This window comes from Coregonus clupeaformis, unplaced genomic scaffold, assembly GCF_020615455.1.
Source record: "Coregonus clupeaformis isolate EN_2021a unplaced genomic scaffold, ASM2061545v1 scaf3733, whole genome shotgun sequence".
In the NCBI taxonomy this organism is placed as follows: Eukaryota; Metazoa; Chordata; class Actinopteri; order Salmoniformes; family Salmonidae; genus Coregonus; species Coregonus clupeaformis.
Genome location: NW_025537187.1, coordinates 1 through 18915, shown reverse-complemented (window position 1 = coordinate 18915; position 18915 = coordinate 1). Strand labels below are relative to the sequence as shown.

The window sequence follows — 18915 nt, the reverse complement described above, 5'->3', positions numbered from 1 at the left end:
GATTGATGTCCCATCCATCCCCAGATGTCTGTTCCTGCCCACAGCTCACAATGATTGGCTGTGAACAGTAAAGAAAAAAATGTAACACTCTTTTGCTCATTTTGGCCTTGGAAATAACTTGGAAATAAATGATGTAGCTATCAATAAATAATTTAAGTAGCTACTGTTATGTGGTTGATTTGAATGTGACATACAGGCCTTTTGTGGATCTGAGGGGTCTGCACTGAAGTAGACTGTCAAGACAATATTCCATTTCAAATGTGGTTAGATAAGGAGGGATATCTGCACTTGCTTTTATTGTGATAACTGCAGTTTGTACATGCAGCATAACTAATGTTTATGTGTTATTGTTTTCAGGTCAGATTTGACTTACAGGCCTTGGCCTTCTGCGCACTTTGCCGGTTGGCCACATCACAGAATCAGGGGTGTTCACCCTCACTGGATTCAACTGTCAACACAACACTCCATTTAAAAGGTGATAACAAAAACAGAAGATTTTTTAAATATATATATATATATTTGATATTTAACACATAAGGGCGGCGCCTTAAAGCTCTTTTGATTCACTCATCATTACGATTCATCTTGCTTTCTGAGGGATACATTTCCATCAATTGATTGGCACAAAACATATCCTGGCACACACACGCATAAAGGGCATGTCCCAAATGGCACCCCAGTGCCCATATATTGCACTTATTTTGACCTGAGTCCAATGGGCACAGGTCAAAAGTAGTACACTACAGGGTGCCATTTGGGACCAAAGAATGTAAGAGCCTACCAGACGTTCTAAACTCCAAATCACCTTGTGCAGTGCGCACGGGTCTATCCAACCGTTTCCAATCGTAGTATTTATTCTCTGCACAGTGTCAGCTAGGGCAGACTATGCACCTGAAACAACCTGACTGAAGAAAGCGATTGTACTGATTGTATCAAAGCTGAACACAGTTTATGTAGTGAATTTATGCTTGGTTACGTCACAATAGGTCACAGTTTTATGGCCGCGCATAATACGTCACAGGAAAGGCTTGTATGGGACTGGACTGGTGGTATCTCCCCCCTGGTCGTAATTCATAACTGTCAAATAAAATCTATCTAGCTATCTAACTCAAATGGCTGTTGAGGACTCTTTGATCATCACATTTGAGGCACATGTCAGCAGGTGGCAGTGTCTTCAAATGCAGCACTTGATGATCTGAGCAACAGTTGAGCAACTTTTTGGTTGTGACAAATCCAAATGCGGAAGTCCAGTACATTTGTTTTTGCTTAGCAAGCTTGCCCGCCTATTTCTACAATTCATCTTCTTAAACTCGGATTTTAAACTTAACCACACTGCTAACCTTATGCCCAACCTTAAATTAAGACCAAAAAGCCTATTTTTGTTTTCATTAATTTTTAAGATATAGCCTATTTGTAATTTGTGGCTTTGTTATCTAGTGGGAACCTCTAGCTAGCTAGCTAGCTACCTATAATCTGGCTAAAGTTTTACGCAATATTGGAGGAAAATATTGATTATTGTACTTGATTATCCAAGTTTGACAAATATGCATTGGGCATCAAAATGATATCCGAATAGTTTTAAAACATATGGTTCAGAGGTTCAAGAGTTTTACTCCTGAGTTCAGGCTCACGAGTGGGATTGTTGCTGTCATTAGAGTATCATTTGTTTTGTTTACTGTCACTACATATTTCGGTTTATCAGAGGATGTCTTCAGTCTTGGAACGACAGTTTTTGGCAATGGGCATGGTAAGTTAGCTAGGAGGGTCTGAGTGAATCAACAGTCATATATGCTCAGTAGCTACTTTGAATGAGAGTGTTGTAACGTTAGCTAGCTTGCTAAAACGTATAGCTAATGTAACAGATGGTGCCAGTAGGCTACAGCAGCAGGCTACAGCACAACACACCAGTGCAGCTTATGTCTGTCAACCCTATCATTTATGTTTTAATCCTTTCCTCTTCCTTTGCAGTGCACAAGCTCATCACATACTCCTTCCACCACAAGACAGTGACCCAGCTACTCCTCAGTATTGGGGTTCTGGTGCCCCCTCTGTGGAGGCATTGAGAAGAGTGTGGGGACTGTTCGGTTCCTCCTCATGTTTCTGCTGCTCTCTATCAGCACAGGGGTGTTGTACACCATACTGGGTCTGCTACTGTTTGGTGCATCTGCCCAGAAACAGGTGGAGGGGTTCATTCCAGTGTCCCTCTCCCTTATGGGTATGGCCACAGTGCACTCCCGTAAGGTTAAGGGCTTTCTTTTCGGGGTCACTGTACCCATGTTAGCCCTGCCCTGGCTGTTTCTGTTCATCATAACACTTTTGGTCCCACACACTGTCTTCCTTTGCAATGCCATCGCCATCATCGCAGGGGGGATCTGTATCCTTACTCATTTACATTTACATTTTAGTCATTTAGCAGACGCTCTTATCCAGAGCGACTTACAGTTAGTGAGTTATTTTTTAATTTTTCATACTGCCCCCCCGTGGGAATCGAACCCACAACCCTGGCGTTGCAAACGCCATGCTCTACCAACTGAGCTACATCCCTGCCGGCCATTCCCTCCCCTACCCTGGACAACGCTGGGCCAATTGTGCGCCGCCCCATGGGTCTCCCGGTCGCGGCCGGCTATAACCTCATTGTGGTTCAAAATAACTGATACACTCCTCTGCAGTATGTCACAGCTTTATAAGTGTGCTTAGTAGTGTAGTTAAGTGGTAATAGGTTATAGGTGTTGTATATGAATCCTGCTGCTGAACATTATGGCATGTTTGTTTAGAAAAAATCTTGCATCACTGCGTCACACATTCTCCTTAACTTGCACTGGTGAAACAGACGGTAAGGGCTGGCTCTCACTTCTGGACATGTCCGATGCCAGGGCATCAGTGCTGGACAAGAAGATGCCTTTCAGGCTGCTGAGGAACATTGGTGTCCTGTATGTCCCTGCATCAACAGAGGAGAGAAGGAAGACGGTCCACCCACCGTAAGTACTGAGAAAGCACCAGACATATCATTTATCAGACAAGACAAGAGGTCATTAAATAACAATTGCTGTGTGCAAGCCAGAGCACATAATGTACTACAGTATAATGAGGTGCAGTTATAATTGATGATCCGCAGCTGTAATTGAATACTGTACAATAGGCACCTAGTGGTCCCCCATGATTAGATAGAGAATTACTGGTATAGATAGGCTCTCTGAAATCTGTCCACGTTCTCATTGATTGCAGAATCATTCCAACCCCAGGCTCCTACCCAGTCCAAGCCTACGCTCCAGTGTCCTTTACCTCCAACCTACAGGCTACCGAGACCACACCAAAGACATTTGAAGGCTGGGCCAACTCCTACTATACACAGGGGAGCCCTGTTCAGCTCTCAGGTTATAATGGACACAACCATGGATATGGCCTCAAGCATAGCTTTGGGCCAAGTCACGGACATAGTCACGAACATGGACACAGCTGCAGCCACAGCCAAGGTCATGGACATAGTCACGAACACAGCTTCGGCCATGGACTCAGTCATGGGCATGCATCTGCCTCTCAAACCAGCAGTCACTGGGCTCCAGTGGCTCAACATCCACATTCTCAACATTCCCACCTCAGTCCACTGTCTGTGTCTGTCAGTGCCCCCCAGAGTTTCACAGCAAAAATGCCGGAGTCACTGCCAGAATCTGTGATGGTTCACCCAGGAGCACCTGTGTCTTCACTGACAGATTGATGACTTCAATCCGTAACGGCAAAACTCGCTATAGCTCGATTGAAATTTAAAGGCAATGTTCGCGAAGACCGGAAATTACATTTACATTTCAAGCGTGCTATTTTCAGCAATCACAATCCTTGTAAAAACGTCAACTCTTGGTATAACTAATAACATAAAAAAAAAAAAAAATGTCAGTGTGGTTATAAGCCGCTATAGCTCTGAACTACGGCAATACGGATTTAATCGAGCCCATAGTTGTCATTCAATGTGTTTTCTGTCTCATGTTATACATTGAGATGTAATATGCTTGGACATGTGGTTTGAGGCAGTACTTGAAGGTCCACTTTTTCTTCACTGATGTTTTTGGTTTGAATATACAAGCAGGCTCTGAATGTTCAAGGTCAAATCAATGCAAGAAGGGTTTGATTGTCAGTTGATTGTAAGACCACTCCTTTTGGCTTGTGTGTTTTGTACTTTGTGTTTTTTTACACAGACGGTAGACAAATCTCTTGGTACTCTTGATTTATATAACCTAGATTAAAACAACGTTTTTCAAAACACTTAGTAAACCAGAACAGTTTTTAGTTCAAACTAAACATTTTTATCACACTAATGTATTATCAGTTTTTCCCCCTTAACTACACTTAACAAAAATATAAATGCAACATGTAAAGTGTTGGTCCCATCACAATATATTTTACATTAGTTATCTTGTTGTTTTTAATCCCACCCTTCAGCTCCACTCAACCCCTCCCATCTATCTCTTAACACCATCCATTTTTTATTTACATTTGCCATATATTTTTCAACTGTGCTGTGATGTTTCACAAAAGTTCTGAACCTTTCTATTCTCATAGTTTCTACAGATTGTAAATTAAAGATAAACATTTTTGTTAAAAGTATTATTATATTATTGATCGATTGACTATGACTTTTCAAATCACCCAGTAGTGCTATCTGCAGAGTTAGCTCCAGGTAAATGTTGCACTTCTTCTTCCTGGACCTTTGACCAAAAACAAGCTACACATGGACAGTACCAAAACAAATGATCTAATGAATCGGTCTCTTCGCAGAAAAATCTGCAGAGCTGGGATGGTTGTATCCCCCATATATATAACATTCTATTGGTTGCAAGAATTTTGTATAATAATTTTAATTGAAAAATTTTAGGTTTTGAATCCGGCGTTGTTTTGCGTATCAGTTCATAAACCATGTGCCATGGTATCGGTACATCGAAAATCTCTTTCCAACTATTTTGCAATCTATATGGCACAGCTGTCAAATTTTTTGTCCTTAAATAAAACTGATATACTTTTTTATTTATCACAATTTTCATTAACCAATTTTGGTCTTTAATGAAGACAAGTTCCTTATTTTTTCCCCCTTCCACTTGCCTCTTCCATTTTTGCGTTAATGCTGCAATTAGTTGGTTGTAATTTTGGGTAGAGCAGACATTTCCATATATTTTTGTTAGCTGCATGTGTGGCATAACTCCACTAGTCCTATTTATGATATCATTTACAAAGATTATACCTTTTTTAAACATTTTTTAAAAAAAATAATAATATAAAAATTATATTTGAGTTTAACCACATTATTTGTTGTATTATTTGTTCTGTCTTTTCTGGTGGATTAAACTGAAATCGCAACCAACTTTCTATGGCTTATTTTTAAAATAGTGATATTTTGGAGATGATTTCATTTTCAGTGAGAGGTTGTAATCTGAATAAAGGGGAAAAGGCCATTCTTGAACATGGGGTGAGATATTCTTATTAATCTGCTAGAAAACCAGTTTGGATTTAAGTATAACTTTTGCATGACTGAAGCCTTTAGTGAGAGGTCTAATGCTTTAATATTTAATAATTTCTGCCCTCCGAATTCATGTTCATTATATAAATAGGCCCGTTTAATTTTGTCTGGCTTGCCGTTCCAAATAAAATTGAATCTTTTTTGCTCATATAGTTTTTAAAAACAGGTCCCTAGATGTAGGCTAGACCATAAGCAAATAGGTAAACTGGGATATGACTAAAGAGTTAATCAGGGTGATTTTACCACAAATAGACAGGTATTTTCCTTTCCATGGTAGAACATTTTTATATATTTTTGCTAACTTTCTATTAAAATGTATTGTAGTGAGATAATTTCTTTATTTCGGGATATGTATACCGAGTATGTCCACATCACCGTCAGACCATTTTATTGGTAAACTACACGGTAATGTAAAAGGTTAGAAAAAGTACCTAGATCCTCTATGAGGCTGTGGAGGGATCCAAATTGTGGATTTAAAAGAAAGCATGAATCATCAGCGTACAATGACATCTTTGTTTTTAAGCCCTTGATTTCTAACCCCTTGATATTATTGTTGGATCTGATTTTAATAGCTAACATTTCGATGGCCATAATAAATAGATATGCAGATAGTGGACAACCTTGTTTTACTCCTCTTGACAGCTTAATACTTTCTGAGAAGTAGTTATTATTTACTATTTTACACCTAGGGTTACTCTACATACTGTAACTTTAACCCATTTTATAAGAGATTCTCCAAAATTGAAATTTAATCCAGGCATTTATATATAAATTCCAGTCGTACTTTATCAAAAGCCTTTTCAAAGTCAGCTATGAATACCAGGCCTGGTTTCCCAGATTTTTCATAGTGTTCTATTGTTTCCAGTACTTGTCTTATATTATCTCCAATGTATCATCCATGTAAACAACCTGTCTGATTAGGATGAATAATATCCGACAATACCTTTTTAATTCTATACGCTATATATTTTGCTAGAATTTTTGCATCACAACACTGAAGTGTAAGGGGCCTCCAATTTTTTTAATGGACCGGATCTTTATATTTACCACTTGGATGCTGTTTCAGTAATAATGAAATCAGACCTTGTTGAGTATCTGATAATCTACCATTTTTGTAGGTGTGGTTAAAACATGCTAATAAGGGTCCTCTGAGTATATCAAATAAGGTTTGGTATACCTCGACTGGTATGCCATCCAACCCTGGAGTTTTCCCAGACTTAAAGGCTTTAATTGCATCAAGAAGTTCCTCCTCTGTAATTTGGCCTTCACAAGAGTCTTTCTGTACAGCTGTTTATTTTACATCATTAATAGAAAAATATATATACAATGATCTTCAGTTAGTGGAGATGGAGGAGACTGAAACGAAAACATATGCTTAAAGTTATAGGCTATTTATTACATCTGTTTGCCAGCTCCAGGTAAGCTACACAAGTGGCACAAATTGACTTGCAATGACTCCAGTGATATCTTAATTTCAACATATTTATTGTATCAAATGGTAGGCTACAGTATCCTACAATGGCATACAAATTAATAGCATACTTGATGGCCGGTGACTCAGCTGCCTGCTGTGGCTCTAAAACACACACACAAAAACACGGCCCTCCCCCTTCCTACTGCTCATTCAGTAACAACCTGCCTGCTCACTGCCTGGTAGTCAGCAGCAGGTCACAGTGAAAAATATGTTTTGTTTGAAGAAATGCCATGTTTACCCCCGCGACATCATTTTCAAAGTAGCCCAAATGTTAGCAAAACTGCGGACATGGCAACCCTGCACTGAAGCATCTGCTCGTTGCATGGTAACAATAGTCTCTCTGCCTGGTTGGGTTTCTGGTGAGCAAACCAATTATTTTGTGCACTACTGCCACCTACAGTGGGATCCAGTGCAGGACAGCAGAATATAAAACACCCACTGGTACATAACATGTCATGTAATGTCACTACAATAATTGTTCCCTTGTTGTAATTAATGAAGAAGAAAAAAACAGTCTGACACAAATAATTGCAATTTAAAAAGCTTTATTGGAATTTTTTTGTAGTTTTTTTATTTTAAAGAATAGTGCATGTCTCAAAATATTAGAACGAGACCAATATGTGTATTTTTCTAAACATTGTTCCTGTGTCTGAAATTAAGTTTCTGTGTGTATTGGAGGAGTAAGCAATACTCAAAATGTGTGTGTGTGTTGTAGTAGTAGATGGCCATTATTTATTCAAACATCTCAGTTTGGGCAGAGCCACTGGAGAAACCTGTCAATCAAACAGGAGAATAAATAGTAGTTTTCACTTACACATCAGATAGCTGCTCTTTCTCTGCTATCTCATTCTATTTCTATAATTCTCTACCTCATTCTATTTCTATAAATCTCAAAAATGCCCTTGTTATGTTCTACTTCTCCTTCTTCTATTTCCTCACCTTTCCTCAGACTCTTCTTTTCCTCTTTCTTGTCCTCCTTACTTTCTCCAACATTTTCCACCTGCTTCATGTTACTGGCCTGCTCTTGCTTCACTTGCTTTTTTGCCTTGCCCTTTTTCCTTTTGACCTTCCCTTCCTGAATAATTTGGACAAGGAGATAAAGTAATATAAGCTTATGGCTATTTTCTACTCTTGAGCTACGATATCTAGAGTTATGATATACTGTAGGACATATGGCCAATATCCCCTTCCTGTTTCCTCTCACCTGTGGGTACACTCCTGCCATTTTCTGCGCCATTTCCTGGAGCAGCTTCCTGCTGTTCTCACTCAGGTTGGTGATGGGGGCCAGGCGAGGGCTTCCTGTATTGGTGATGGGGGCCAGGCATGGGCTTTCTGTATTTCCTCTCACCTGTGGGTACACTCCTGCCATTTTCTGCGCCATTTCCTGGAGCAGCTTCCTGCTGTTCTCACTCAGGTTGGTGATGGGGGCCAGGCGAGGGCTTCCTTTATTGGTGATGGGGGCCAGGCAAGGGCTTTCTGTATTTCCTCTCACCTGTGGGGCCACTCCTGCCATTTTCTGGAGCAGCTTCCTACCGTTCTCGCTCAGGTTGGTGATTGGGGGCAGGCGAGGGCTGTGGTGGTATGGTAAGTACTCCACAGCAGGCGGAGCAACAATGACAGGGATGTTGGGTTTGGCCACAATAATCTGTACAGACATAGGGTCAAACAATTGAGATGTGACACACACTAGTGATGCGCGGGTTGACTCATAACCAGAAGTCCCGCGGTTATATCCACAGGGCGGCGGATTTAGGGTCATGAAATATTGTTGAATAAACAGAAAACAATACATTAAAAAATCCATAAATGTATAATTATTGTGCAAGTTATATCTATAGGCTATTTGGCATTAGTGCGTAAGCCTAAACTTTAGGGCATAACTTGACGCGCGCCAGATAGACTACACACCAATCACCAAACGCTTTAATTCAATAAGAGAAAAGCTACGAAATGGAAAGTTGAAAATAAAGAAGGGACGGCCAGAAAAGTAATGTTTGGAAAATATTTGGTGAAGTGTTAAAAGAGGATGATGGCAGTGCCTATGTTATGTTTGATGATTGTGAGGCACTATAGAAATTCGACAGTCACAAGAGGGGGATTCAAATAGGCCTATGGCACGTCAAGGGAACAAACAGCCTACTGTTCAGATGGGTTAAATGGAAACTGAAATCTGGACACTGACTGTAGATCTTTAACCTCTCACAGTCTTAATATTAACTCCTGCAGAATTAAGCATTTCTTGCAGTAAAATGATAGGCTACACCAAATGTAGGCTATATTTTGACTCGGGAACAGCAGTGGAGAAATATGATTTCTTTCAGCATCTTGAGGGAATGTGAATGCGCAGCTAGGGACTGCTTTATCAGCATCATAAAAGCTGATAATATTTCAACCACATAAAATGTGCATCCAAGCCAAACTGAAATCTTATCAGAAACATGTCTGGTCGTTTTCAACCCGTCAAACTGATGTCATTTGGAAATTTTGCACAGAAAATGTTTCCCTTTCTTTCTTGAGTTATTGCATTTTCTTCTTGATCCCTAAACGTTTTTGGTTTATTTAGTCTTCTATCTAATTATAGACAAGTTGACTAAAAAATAGCCTACCAAAATGTTGGAAATTATAAGCAGAAACATATCCAAATTAGGCACAAAAAAATCCTGCACCCCCTGCTAAGAAATCGTTCTGACGGTGTTCTATATATATATATTTGCGGGTTAGGGTCAGGTGCGGGCCTCAGATTTTCCCTTTATCACATATAGTCGGGCGGTTGCGGATGGGTTATTAGCAATTGCGGGTGGGTTCGGTTGAACAAACAGCTGACCCGCGCACCACTAACACACACACACACACACACACACACACATGTAAGAGCCTATCAGTCGAGGGTCCTTCAGTGAAGCCCCTTTTCTCAGTGGTTCCTTTGAAGGCCCTGGACTGTCCTCAGCAGAGGCATCATTGCCATTATCACGCTGTGTGTCAGAGAGCTAGTTGGTCATAGTCCATTCTCCACATTCAGTCAAAGAGTTACTCAAATACATGCTGCAGAACATATCAGAAAGTCTGACTCATCGAAGGAGTGGAGAGAAAGATCGTAGTCCTCTACTATATCCCTCACTTTAAGCCTTGTCACCTTTCCATCCTCCTCATCCTTCACTTTCAGCGGTGGTGTCCTCCTTTCATGATCCTTTTCATCAGACTGTGTATCAGAGTCAACTAGTCAGAGACTATTCTCCTTACAGTGATGTCACTCAACAAAGACATGGTGTACAACTGTCTTACCTCAGATTCACAGTCAGTGAAGGAGTAGATAGAGATGTCAGAGTTGGAGGATGAGATCACCCCATCATCATTTCTATCCATCAGCCGAGTCACCCTTCCAGACTGAGGAGACAGACAAAGGCATGTACTTAGGGCAGCCATAGAATACACTGGCATTGACTGTCAAGAAAATGTTGAATATTTAGGCAATCCAACATAGTTGTACAAGTAGTGAGTAATTTATGGGTAATTGAAAATGCAAGTGTATTGAAATGCAATAAATGCAACTCCCATAACATTAGGGATGGGGCTAAAGACTTTCCATACTGTAGGATTCTTTAGCATTTCTAATGAATGATTGTCAATTCAACCAAGCCAACCAAAATGGCCATATGAATCAACAGATTGATCTATCTGTTCTGTCTCTATGGGAACAGCAGAGATGTCTGACCTGGCTAAGAGTCTCTGGATTGATGTCCCATCCATCCCCAGATGTCTGTTCCTGCCCACAGCTCACAATGATTGGCTGTGAACAGTAAAGAAAAAATGTAACACTCTTTTGCTCATTTTGGCCTTGGAAATAACTTGGAAATAAATGATGTAGCTATCAATAAATAATTTAAGTAGCTACTGTTATGTGGTTGATTTGAATGTGACATACAGGCCTTTTGTGGATCTGAGGGGTCTGCACTGAAGTAGACTGTCAAGACAATATTCAATTTCAAATGTGGTTAGATAAGGAGGGATATCTGCACTTGCTTTTATTGTGATAACTGCAGTTTGTACATGCAGCATAACTAATGTTTATGTGTTATTGTTTTCAGGTCAGATTTGACTTACAGGCCTTGGACTTCTGCGCTCTTTGCCGGTTGGCCACATCACAGAATCAGGGGTGTTCACCCTCACTGGATTCAACTGTCAACACAACACTCAATTTAAAAGGTGATAACAAAAACAGAAGATTTTTTAAATATATATATATTTGATATTTACCACATAAGGGCGGCGCCTTAAAGCTCTTTTGATTCTCTCATCATTACGATTCATCTTGCTTTCTGCATAAAGTGCATGTCCCAAATGGCACCCCAGTGCCCATATATTGCACTTATTTTGACCTGAGCCCAATGGGCACAGGTCAAAAGTAGTACACTACAGGGTGCCATTTGGGACCAAAGAATGTAAGAGCCTACCAGACGTTCTAAACTCCAAGGACGGGTCTATCCAACCGTTTCCAATCGTAGTATTTATTCTCTGCACAGTGTCAGCTAGGGCAGACTATGCACCTGAAACAACCTGACTGAAGAAAGCAATTGTACTGATTATATCAAAGCTGAACACAGTTTATGTAGTGAATTTATGCTTGGTTACGTCACAATAGGTCACATTTTTATGTGCGCGCATAATACGTCACAGGAAAGGCTTGTATGGGACTGGACTGGTGGTATCTCCCCCTGGTCGTAATTTATAACTGTCAAATAAAATCTATCTAGCTATCTAACTGAAATGGCTGTAGAGGACTCTTTGATCATCACATTTGAGGCACATGTCAGCAGGTGGCAGTGTCTTCAAATGCAGCACTTGATGATCTGAGCAACAGTTGAGCAACTTTGTGGTTGTGACGAATCCAAATGCGGAAGTCCAGTACATTTGTTTTTGCTTAGCAAGCTTGCCCGCCTATTTCTACAATTCATCTTCTTAAACTCTGATTTTAAACTTAACCACACTGCTAACCTTATGCCCAACCTTAAATTAAGACCAAAAAGCCTATTTTTGTTTTCATTAATTTTTACGATATAGCCTATTTGTACTTTGTGGCTGTGTTATCTAGTGGGAACCTCTAGCTAGCTAGCTACCTACAATCTGGCTAAAGTGTTGCGCAATATTGGAGGAAAAGTTGATTGATTATTGTGCTTGATTATCCAAGTACTAGTTTGACAAATATGCATTGGTCATCAAAATGATATCCCGAATAATTTTAAAACATATGGTTCAGAGGTTCAAGAGTTTTACTCCTGAGTTCAGGCTCACGAGTGGGATTGTTGCTGTCATTATAGTATCATTTGTTTTGTTTACTGTCACTACATATTTCGGTTTATCAGAGGATGTCTTCAGTCTTGGAACGACAGTTTTTGGCAATGGGCATGGTAAGTTAGCTAGGAGGGTCTGAGTGAATCAACAGTTATATATGCTCAGTAGCTACTTTGTATGAGAGTGTTGTAACGTTAGCTAGCTTGCTAGAATGGTGGTCCTCTGTAGCTCAGCTGGTAGAGCACGGCTCTTGTAACGCCAAGATAGTGGGTTCGATCCCCGGGACCACCCATACACAAAAATGTATGCACGCATGACTGTAAGTCGCTTTCGTCTGCTAAATGGCATATTATTATAATAATAATAATAATAATAATATGCCATTTAGCAGACGCTTTTATCCAAAGCGACTTACAGTCATGCGTGCATACATTTTTTTGTGTATGGGTGGTCCCGGGATCGAACCCAACTACTTGGCGTTTCAAGCGCCGTGCTCTACCAGCTGAGCTACAGAGGACCACATTATTATTATTATTAAAACTTATAGCTAATGTAACAGATGGTGCCAGTAGGCTACAGCAGTAGGCTACAGCACAACACACCAGTGTAGCTTATGTCTGTCAACCCTATCATTTATGTTTTAATCCTTTCCTCTTCCTTTGCAGTGCACAAGCTCATCACATACTCCTTCCACCACAAGACAGTGACCCAGCTACTCCTCAGTATTGGGGTTCTGGTGCCCCTCTGTGGAGGCATTGAGAAGAGTGTGGGCACTGTTCGGTTCCTCCTCATGTTTCTGCTGCTCTCTATCAGCACAGGGGTGTTGTACACCATACTGGGTCTGCTACTGTTTGGTGCATCTGCCCAGAACCAGGTGGAGGGGTTCATTCCAGTGTCCCTCTCCCTTATGGGTATGGCCACAGTGCACTCCCGTATGGTTAAGGGCTTTCTTTTCGGGGTCGCTGTACCCATGTTAGCCCTGCCCTGGCTGTTTCTGTTCATCATAACACTTTTGGTCCCACACACTGTCTTCCTTTGCAATGCCATCGCCATCATCGCAGGGGGATCTGTATCCTTACTCCAACCTCATTGTGGTTCAAAATAACTGATACACTCCTCTGCAGTATGTCACAGCTTTATAAGTGTGCTTAGTAGTGTAGTTAAGTGGTAATAGGTTATAGGTGTTGTATATGAATCCTGCTGCTGAACATTATGGCATGTTTGTTTAGAAAAAATATTGCATCACTGCGTCACACATTCTCCTTAACTTGCACTGGTGAAACAGACGGAAAGGGCTGGCTCTCACTTCTGGACATGTCCGATGCCAGGGCATCAGTGCTGGACAAGAAGATGCCTTTCAGGCTGCTGAGGAACATTGGTGTCCTGTATGTCCCTGCATCAACAGAGGAGAGAAGGAAGACGGTCCACCCACCGTGAGTACTAAGAAAGCACCAGACATATCATTTATCAGACAAGACAAGAGGTCATTAAATAACAATTGCTGTGTGCAAGCCAGAGCACATAATGTACTACAGTATAATGAGGTGCAGTTATAATTGATGATCCTCAGCTGTAATTGAATACTGTACAATAGGCACCTAGTGGTCCCCCATGATTAGATAGAGAATTACTGGTATAGATAGGCTCTCTGAATTCTGTCCACGTTCTCATTGATTGCAGAATCATTCCAACCCCAGGCTCCTACCCAGTCCAAGCCTACGCTCCAGTGTCCTTTACCTCCAACCTACAGGCTACCGAGACCACACCAAAGACATTTGAAGGCTGGGCCCACTCCTACTATACACAGGGGAGCCCTGTTCAGCTCTCAGGTTATTACGGACACAACCATGGATATGGCCTCAAGCATAGCTTTGGGCCAAGTCACGGACATAGTCACGAACATGGACACAGCTGCAGCCACAGCCAAGGTTATGGACATAGTCACGAACACAGCTTCGGCCATGGACTCAGTCATGGGCATGCATCTGCCTCTCAAACCAGCAGTCACTGGGCTCCAGTGGCTCAACATCCACATTCTCAACATTCCCACCTCAGTCCACTGTCTGTGTCTGTCAGTGCCCCCCAGAGTTTCACAGCAAAGATGCCGGAGTCACTGCCAGAATCTGTGATGGTTCACCCAGGAGCACCTGTGTCTTCACTGACAGATTGATGACTTCAATCCGTAACGGCAAAACTTCGCTATAGCTCGATTGAAATGTAAAGGCAATGTTCGCGAAGACCGAAATTACATTTACATTTCAAGCGTGCTATTTTCAGCAATCACAATCCTTGTAAAACGTCAACTCTTGGTATAACTAATAACATTAAAAAAATACAAATGTCAGTGTGGTTATAAGCCGCTATAGCTCTGAACTACGGCGATACGGATTTAATCGAGCCCATAGTTGTCATTCAATGTGTTTTCTGTCTCATGTTATACATTGAGATGTAATATGCTTGGACAAGTGGTTTGAGGCAGTACTTGAAGGTCCACTTTTTCTTCACTGATGTTTTTGGTTTGAATATACAAGCAGGCTCTGAATGTTCAAGGTCAAATCAATGCAATAAAGGGTTTGCTTGTCAGTTGATTGTAAGACCACTCCTTTTGGCTTGTGTGTTTTGTACTTTGTGTTTTTTTACACATACGGTAGACAAATCTCTTGGTACTCTTGATTTATACAACCTAGATTAAAACAACGTTTTTCAAAACCCTTAGTAAACCAGAACAGTTTTAAGTTCAAACTAAACATTTTTATCACACTAATGTATTATCAGTTTTCCCCCCTTAACTACACTTAACAAAATATAAATGCAACATGTAAAGTGTTGGTCCCATGTTTCATGAGCTGAAATAAAAGATCCCAGAAATTTTCCAAACGTACAAAAAGCTTCTTTCTCTAATTTTGTATACAAATTTGTTTAAATCTCTGTTAGTGAGCATTTGTCCTTTGCCAAGATAATCCATCCACCTGACAGGTGTAGCATATCAAGAAGCTGATTAAACAGCTTGATCATTACACAGGTGCTTCTTGTGCTGGGGACAATAAAAGAGCCACTCTAAAATGTGCAGTTTTGTCACACAACACAATGCTACATATGTCTCAAGTTTTGAGGAAGCGTGCAATTGGCATGCTGACTGCAGAAATGTCCACCAGAGATGTTGCGAGAGAATTTAAAATTCATTTCTGTACCATAAGCAGACTCCAACGTCGTTTTAGAGAATTTGGCAGTACGTCCAACCGGCCTCACAACCGCAGACCACGTGTAACCACGCCACCCCAGGACCAGCAGAGTGCCCAATGGTGGCGGTGGGGTTATGATATGGGCAAGCAATGAACAGCAACTTCGCACAGCTGTTGAAGAGTGGCCCAACATTCCACAGGCCACAATCAACAGCCTGATCAACTCAATGCGAAGGATATGTGTCGTGCTGCTTGAGGGAAATGGTGGTCACACCAGATACTGTTTGGTTTTCTGATCCACGCACCTACCTTTCTTTTAAGGTATCTGTGTTCTTAGAATAAAATACAAAATAGCATCCACTCACCACTAAATTAGATCCATTACATTCAGTTTGTTTTGCAATGCATCGTTCAAAAATTTTGGAAATTCAGAAGCAGGGGACAAGTGGGTGAGGTGATCAAGAGTGTGGGCTACAAGGGCAGATTATGATGTAATCTTTGGAAAATTAACTAGTCGTGCACAGTAAAGAGAAGCCATAAATGACAACCAAGACTAAATAAAGCAAATCAATGATCTCCATTTATTATTTCTTTACAAATGCATGCTTTAAAGTTACTGTTTATATACAAATAGCTATTTTGCATATAAAACTGGATCAAGTGGTAAGAGTCATGTAACACAGGTCAATTTTAAAAGGCACATTTCTTATTTAAATGACAACATGTACCATGCCATATTTGATTCTGTATCACTACAATAGTTGAGGGTTTCTCTATTAAAAGAAACACAAAATGACGTGCTAAAATGATAGACTGCTGAACATCACCCGTATATCATCCACTTGATTCTATTTCATACGGTTACAGAACCTCAGAAAATTGAAGTAAATATTTTGTATTTAGGCTTTCAACCATCAGCATAAGAAAATAAAACTAGATAAAGTTCTTACATATACATATCCCAGAATTAGTGATTATCAGAACACACATAAATGACAGTTAATAGATGTATTCATGTTGTACTGCAAGTGCACATACAATACAACACATATTGCATTGCCTAAATGCCGTGGTAGTGTCCAGCTAAACATAACTAGTCGGTACTAAGCCTTACAGTGGGAGAGCATGAGAAAAAAACACCTGGGCATTTTTACAGTAAACCACCATTTAATCTACAACCTTTTCGTTTAATGAACCGATGAAGAACAAGGCTCAATGACTAAACAGTTACTGCAATTTAAATGTAGGAATTGTACAGTACATGGTACAATATGAATGTGCTACTAGTATGCATATTTGACTAATCTTGCACTGCTCTCTGTATTTACACAACCTTCGTGCATCTGAATAGGCAGCCATGTTGAACTTGTAAATACATTTAAAGATGCAAATATAGAATGCTTTCAATGCCGTAGACATTTCAGGAGTTAATTTACAATATATTACTTTTTTTATCGCCTTGTGGGGATCTTCACAGCATGATAAACGTCCAGAGGCAATATTTCATATCATAATCACCTCTGTTTGCGCCTAGTTTCACTTACAAAAACGATGTGTAACATTCAATGTATAATATCTCCAACTTTTCTAATCTGATGGGAAACAATGAAGGTCTGCACTCTATTTTATAAAAAAATCTATTGGTTTATTCCAAAATGTTCCATAACCTTAAAAGGAGCGCGTGGACCAAATCTACACTGAACAAAAATATAAACGCAACATGCAACTATTTCAAAGATTTTACTGAGTTACAGTTCATATAAGGAAATCAGTCAATTGAAATGAATAAATTAGGCCCTAATCTATGGATTTCACATGACTGGGAATTCAGATATGGAACACGCTGTCGTACACGTCAATCCAGAGCATCCCAAACATGCTCAATCAGTGACATGTCTGGTGAGTATGCAGGCCATGGAAGAACTGGGACATTTTCAGCTTCCAGAAATTGTGAACAGATCCTTGTGACATGGGGCCGTGCATTATTGTGCTGAAACGTGAGGTGATGGTGGCGGATGAATGGCACGACAATGGGCCTCAGGATCTCGTCACGGTATCTCTGTGCATTCAAATTGCCATCGATTTAAAATGCAATTGTGTTCATTGTCCGTAGCTTATGCCTGTCCATACCATAACCCCACCACCACGGGGCACTCTGTCCACAATGTTGACATCAGCAAACCGCTCGCCCACATGGCGCCATACACGCTGACTTCTACCTGGTACAGTTGAAACCGGGATTCATCCGTGAAGAGCACACTTCTCCAGCATGCCAGTTGCTATCGAAGGTGAGCATTTGCCCACAGAAGTCAGTTACGACGCCAAACTGCAGTCAGGTCAAGACCCTGGTGAGGACGACGAGCATGCAGATTAGCTTCCCTGAGACGGTTACTGACAGTTTGTGCAGAAATTATTCTGTTGTGCAAACCCACAGATTCATCAGCTGTCCGGGTGGTTGGTCTCAGACGATCCCACAGGTGAAGGAGCCGGATGTGGAGGTCCTGGGCTGGCGTGGTTACACGTGCACAAAATTTGAGAGAAATAAGCTTTTTGTGTGGATGGAAAATGTCTGGGATCTTTTATTTCAGCTCATGAAACATGGGACCAACACTTTACATGTTGCGTTTATATTTTGTTCAGTGTACATGAAAGGCCTGGGGGTTAGGGGTCGATTTGGAGTATGAGCCCATTCCCAACCAATCTTGAATGAATTGCACTACCTCTCAGCACGAGTCTCTACAAAATGCTGTCAGTAAGATTACACAACAAGACAATAAGTACAACAAACATTCATTCATACGTCTTTCCATTTAGTGATTATGTGCTGACACGTTACCTCCAAAAACAGTTTAAAACTGTTTTCCGTTACCACTCACCCTCCACCCGAAAGAAATAGGTTAACATATGGGGTTGTGAGGGTGTGCTGTAACGTTAACTTAATCTTCCTTAGCTCCACACGTCCTGAGAGTAGCGGCCCTTGGTCATCAGCTTCTTGATGTAAGCCACAGCCTGTGTGTGTGTGAGACCTCCCACCTCCTCAACGATGTCATAGAAGGAATTCTGCACATCCCGCGCCATGTTCCGAGCATTCCTAGGAAAAGACAAGTGGCAGCCATATTTACAGTAGGCACACAATAATGATGGATTTTCTCTTTCAAAAAACCCTCAAAGCTTGTACATGTACTGTGCCTTCAGGAAGTATTCACACCCACATTTTGTTGTGTTACAGCCTGAATTTAAAATGGAATAAATTGAGATTTTCTGTCACTGACCTACACACAACACCCCATAATGTCAAAGTGGAATTATGTTTTTAGAAATGTTTAGAAAGCTATAAAAAATGAAAAGCTGAAATGTCTTGAGTCAATATGTATTCAACCCCTTTGTTATGGCAAGCCTAAATAAGTTCAGGAGTAAAAATATGCTTAACAACTCACATAATAAGTTGCAATAATAGTGTTTGA

At 40.7% G+C, this 18915-nt stretch overlaps 2 protein-coding genes across 11 annotated transcripts; one reads left to right on the top strand and one right to left on the bottom strand.

Annotated features, from left to right (window-relative positions):
• Positions 1-386: 386 nt before the first annotated feature.
• On the top strand, positions 387-14459 carry LOC121563268 (rhomboid domain-containing protein 2-like). Of its 3 annotated transcripts, none has more exons than XM_045220408.1 (4): positions 387-475; positions 1969-2374; positions 2831-2978; positions 3226-4154. In XM_045220408.1, exons 2-4 carry the CDS (start codon positions 2095-2097, stop codon positions 3713-3715), a joined length of 918 nt encoding a protein of 305 aa, XP_045076343.1. In that variant the 5' UTR covers positions 387-475; positions 1969-2094; the 3' UTR covers positions 3716-4154. The 3 variants fall into 3 exon arrangements, with proteins under 3 accessions (XP_045076343.1, XP_045076344.1, XP_045076342.1); XM_045220409.1 differs by lacking the exons at positions 387-475; positions 2831-2978; positions 3226-4154 and adding exons at positions 1231-1747; positions 13555-13702; positions 13950-14459; XM_045220407.1 differs by lacking the exon at positions 387-475 and adding an exon at positions 1231-1747.
• On the bottom strand, positions 6948-12029 carry LOC121561196. Of its 8 annotated transcripts, none has more exons than XM_045220401.1 (9): positions 11432-12029; positions 11235-11296; positions 11082-11156; positions 10903-10941; positions 10693-10767; positions 10263-10364; positions 10099-10179; positions 7920-8625; positions 6948-7753 (listed from the first exon to the last, which is right to left on the bottom strand). In XM_045220401.1, the coding sequence occupies exons 2-9, from the start codon at positions 11286-11288 to the stop codon at positions 7713-7715; spliced, it is 1173 nt and encodes a 390-aa protein (XP_045076336.1). In that variant the 5' UTR covers positions 11289-11296; positions 11432-12029; the 3' UTR covers positions 6948-7712. The 8 variants fall into 8 exon arrangements, with proteins under 8 accessions (XP_045076336.1, XP_045076341.1, XP_045076340.1 ...); XM_045220406.1 differs by lacking the exon at positions 6948-7753 and having other exon boundaries at positions 7768-8055; positions 8329-8625; XM_045220405.1 differs by lacking the exon at positions 6948-7753 and having other exon boundaries at positions 7769-8184; positions 8329-8625.
• Positions 14460-18915: the final 4456 nt, after the last annotated feature.

Coding starts and splice junctions, on each gene's coding strand:
- LOC121563268 (XM_045220409.1), top strand. CDS start 2,095: ATGTTTCTGCTGCTCTCTATCAGCACAGGGGTGTTGTACACCATACTG. Junction 2,375..13,554: donor CATCATCGCAGGGGGGATCT/GTATCCTTACTC, acceptor CTGGTGAAACAG/ACGGAAAGGGCTGGCTCTCA. Junction 13,703..13,949: donor AGGAAGACGGTCCACCCACC/GTGAGTACTAAG, acceptor CATTGATTGCAG/AATCATTCCAACCCCAGGCT.
- LOC121561196 (XM_045220399.1), bottom strand. CDS start 11,288: ATGAATCGTAATGATGAGAGAATCAAAAGAGCTTTAAGGCGCCGCCCT. Junction 11,157..11,234: donor TAAGGCGCCGCCCTTATGTG/GTAAATATCAAA, acceptor TTGTGTTGACAG/TTGAATCCAGTGAGGGTGAA. Junction 10,942..11,081: donor AGCGCAGAAGTCCAAGGCCT/GTAAGTCAAATC, acceptor TTGTCTTGACAG/TCTACTTCAGTGCAGACCCC.